Source organism: Eublepharis macularius, chromosome 9 (assembly GCF_028583425.1).
Source record: "Eublepharis macularius isolate TG4126 chromosome 9, MPM_Emac_v1.0, whole genome shotgun sequence".
NCBI lineage: Eukaryota > Metazoa > Chordata > Lepidosauria > Squamata > Eublepharidae > Eublepharis > Eublepharis macularius.
In genome coordinates this window covers 2344853-2348723 of record NC_072798.1, presented here as the reverse complement: position 1 = coordinate 2348723, position 3871 = coordinate 2344853, and the positions used below count along the sequence as shown (strand labels likewise).

Here is a 3871-nt window from a genome sequence, read left to right as displayed (position 1 = left end):
CTCAGAAGGCCGAGCGGGGGCGGGGCTCCCCCTGCCGGCTATTCCTGAGAACAACGCCGCTGGATCGGAGCTCCGTCAGTGTGCAAGTGCCCAGGGGCGCTCGTCGCGCATGCGCCGCGTCGTCGGGAGAAGCAACGGGAAGAATCTTCGGGCGGTGCGGGCGAAGAACCCGGAAGCGCGGCGCCGGGGAAGCACGTGGGTGAGGATGAATGGGCGGCCGCGGGCGGGCAGGAGGGCAGCGGCGCCCCACTCGCGGGTCTGCCCGGCCCGAACCATTGATTAGGTTCTTCGTTTAAGGGAGGAAGGGGGGTTCAGTCCCGGGGAGGCGGCCGGCTTCTTTGCAGCCCCTTCACGGCGCGGCTGGGCCCGCGTCCTGCTCTTCGGCACGGGAGCGGCAGCCACTCTGGCGCTCGCGTTGCAGAGAGATCCGGGGAGGGGGGGGGGGGCGCTTGCCCTTGCCCTTGCCGGCCCAGCCCCTGAACCTCGCAGGCAACGCCCCAGCCAGGGCTGCGCTGCACCGGGGGCGTCGCAGGACGGGGCTGGGGCGGGCAGGGGCGGCGGGCCTTTGCTGAGCTGCTCAGCCGCCCCCCCCCAAACACTTGGAGGGGGTGGGGTGGGGTGGGCTGCCCTTCCTCGCTCTGGCCCTCCGCGGCGGGCGGGGGGCCGGGCCAAAGGAGCGCGCAGCAAAGGCGGGACTCGAACCCGGGGCGCTGCGCCTCTTGGGCGACCCCCTCCCTCTGCGGACCTTTAAAGGGGCTGCGCGTTGGTTGCTGCGCAGTTCCTCCTCCGCCTGACCCCCTTCCTGTGAGGCAAGCTTGGGGCGTAGGTGCGGGCGAGAGCGAGCAGCCCCCGGCCTCGGGGGCTGCAGGGAATGGCGGGGGCGGGCGAGATCTCCCGCCCAGTTACCATCCGAGGCCGGTCCTGCTTCGCTTCTGTGCTCTGACAGGATCAGGCTTGCCCGGGATAGCCCGGTTGAACCGGGGTGGGGGGTGGGTGGGAGATGGCATACCTTCACCCGTTTCCCCCCTAGCAGCCTTTAACTCATTTTACTGCTTGAACACTCGCCTGCCTGCAGAGTTGCAGTGAGGGGAAAATGAGGGAAGGGGAGACGTGGCCCTCACTTCCAGCTCCCAGGAGGAAGAAAACGTGCACGGGGAAATGGGCATTTTGGAGAAAGACCTGCAGACTGGGGGATCCGTGCCCATCACATACCCGTCCCAGTGAATTTTGCTGCAGACGTGGCATTTAGTGCTGCCCCTTTGCTGAGTGCTATTGTGACTCTCTTTTTCTTTCAGGGATGCTGCGGTCCTTTGCCACCCTGAGCCCTTGGCAGGTGCCACCCTATGCTGCGTTCCACAGAAGCCTCTGGGGGACACCCAGCGGGGCGGTCTGTGGAAGAGCCAGGAGCTGTCTAGCTCCCCCCTCCTGCTGCAGCCGCCTCGCCCCTGATGCAGGGCACCTGGCACCCGCGTCAAAGGCCCAGGACATCAGCAATGGTGGCATTTCTGGCCATGCCCATTGGTCATCCCGGGATCTCCTTCCTGGAGGAAGAGGGGCCTTGTCCAGGATCAGGCCAGGGTGGGGCGGAGGTCGCTGGAGGTCTTTCTCCCAAGGACCCCCGCCTAGCCCTGGCTCCAGCCCGCACATCAGGCTGCGGACTCGGCTGCTCGTCACCTTCCTGTTTGGAGGCGGGATCCTGGCGGCTTGGCTGTACCTGCGGGCAGAGAAGGTGCAGCAGGAGAAACTGAGGCGCATTGAGGAACTGAAGAAGGTGGCCATTGGGCAAGGGGATTTTCGGCTGGTGGACCACACGGGGCGGCCCCACTCCAAGGCTGACTTCAGGGGCAGCTGGGTCCTGCTTTACTTTGGCTTCACCCACTGCCCCGACATCTGCCCGGAGGTGTTGGAGAAGATGAGCCATGTGGTGGAGCTCTTGGACCAAGATGTGCGGCTTCCCCAGGTCCTGCCCATCTTTGTCACAGTAGACCCAGAGCGGGATGACGTAGAGGCTGTGGCCAAGTACGTGCGGGAGTTTCACCCACGGCTCCTTGGGCTGACGGGCACCCCTGAGCAGGTGCGTGAGGCCGGACAAGCCTACCGGGTCTACTACAGCTCCGGGCCCAAAGACGAGGATGGCGATTACATTGTGGATCATACAGTGATCATCTACTTGCTTGGCCCAGACGGACTTTTCATGGATTATTACAACCGCAGCAAGACCGACGCCCAGATTGTGCAAAGCATCAAGGGCCACATGGACACCTACAAGAGCATCTTTAGCTGAGCCAGGCCGTGCATGCTCCACAACAGGCAGCCCACATGTGCAGACCCTCTGCCTCTCCTCCCACCCCGCCATCAGTGTCCTGCAGTTTTCTCTGCAGGTAATAGGGTCGGTACTAAACCCATTAAGGATCCAGGAAGGCTGGCTTGTAAAGAATCCTGCCTGTCATTGGGGTGAATTGCAAAAGTCGTGCTTTCTTCGTTGCCCTGATCCTCAAGTGCCTTTGGCTCCTCTGTGCTCCCCTAAGATGGGAGGGTCCCCAGCTGGAGGGTGGAGGGGCTGCAACTACTTTTGGGCTACAGCTTCCCCTGAAATCCTGTTGTAATCTGTCTGTTGCCTCCCTTAACCTATAAGCAGTCACAGGAAGCAGAGAGCCCGGCTTTCAGCCCTTGCAAAGAGAGAATGTCGTGCCCTGGCTGGGAGTGCTGGATGGGGGTAGGGCAGGGTGGCAGAGAAGGGTGAAAAGAGCTGGTGATGGCCCCTGCTGAGCAAATTTGGGGACTTGAGGTGCAGGGACCTCCCCGTTCCTCGCGTCCAAGAGCCTTTAACCCAGCTGCTTATAGGGCATCCTGGAGCGAGGCCACAGTGTTTGCACCAAGGAGAATGCAAAGCAGAGATGCCGGTTATATTTGGCTTGGGTGAGGTCAGCTCAGAGCTTTGTCTGCCGATATCTGGCCTCTGTTCCTGGGCTGTGGCCAGGAGGGGGCCCTGAGAGCAGGCTGGGTGACACCAGCAGCCTCAGAGCCACACACGGCCTGTTTCTGCCCAGGGAAGCTTTGCTTACACAAACCGTTTGTACACCTTCCTCCCGATTCTGTTTTGAGCCTTTTGCTGTACTTGGAACGTGCCTGGACTGAAGGGGAACTTCACACTGTTCGTTATGAATACAGTGCCTAGTTGCTTATTGTGTGTCCTTTTCTGTTGTCTCCCTCTTTGTTGGTTTCATGCATGGTTCATACTGCGGTGGCCTGCTAACATTTCAGAGCGCGCTGGAAGGCCCTCTGGCAGTGGCTGAGCTCCACTGGATGCCTTTCAAGTGGTTGAACCCGTCGGAACGATTTCCCACACCAGGCCCGCCTCCTTTCCCTCACCATAATGGTACTTGCACACAGTACGCACAGCCGGGCTGCTTCATCTGGCTTTCAGCCTGAAGGTCTCTTCTTCCCCTTTCCCAAGCAGCCACTTTCTCCTTTGTCTCCCTCTCAAGTTCTGCCCCAAATCCCTGCTGCAGCCTGTGCCACCAGAGCCCCGGGGCTTTTTTTCCAGCGGGAACGCTGTGGGACGGAGTTCCAGCACCTCTTGAAAATGGTCACTTGGCTGGTGGCCCCGCCCCCTGATCTCCAGGCAGAGGGGAGTGTAGATCGCCCTCCGCCACTCCAGCAGCATGGAGCGCAATCTAAACTCCCCCTGTCTGGAGATCGGGGGGGGGGGGGCACCAGCCATGTGACCATTTCCACCAAGAGCGATTTAAACTTTAAAAATCTCCCCTTGTTCCAGCTGCCTGAAAGTGATGTCATTGTGCGAGCCTGGGAGTGTGCGTGCACTTTACGCACATACATGTGGTACCAGGGGCACCACCTTCCACCAAGA

At 61.2% G+C, this 3871-nt stretch overlaps 1 protein-coding gene across 1 annotated transcript; it reads left to right on the top strand.

The window, feature by feature from the left end:
• Positions 1 to 3692, top strand: LOC129336237 (protein SCO2 homolog, mitochondrial). The gene is made up of 2 exons (XM_054989327.1): positions 1 to 199; positions 1296 to 3692. Exon 2 carries the CDS (start codon positions 1298 to 1300, stop codon positions 2282 to 2284), a length of 987 nt encoding a protein of 328 aa, XP_054845302.1. The 5' UTR covers positions 1 to 199; positions 1296 to 1297; the 3' UTR covers positions 2285 to 3692.
• The last annotated feature ends 179 nt before the right edge of the window (positions 3693 to 3871 follow it).

Coding starts and splice junctions, on each gene's coding strand:
- LOC129336237 (XM_054989327.1), top strand. CDS start 1,298: ATGCTGCGGTCCTTTGCCACCCTGAGCCCTTGGCAGGTGCCACCCTAT.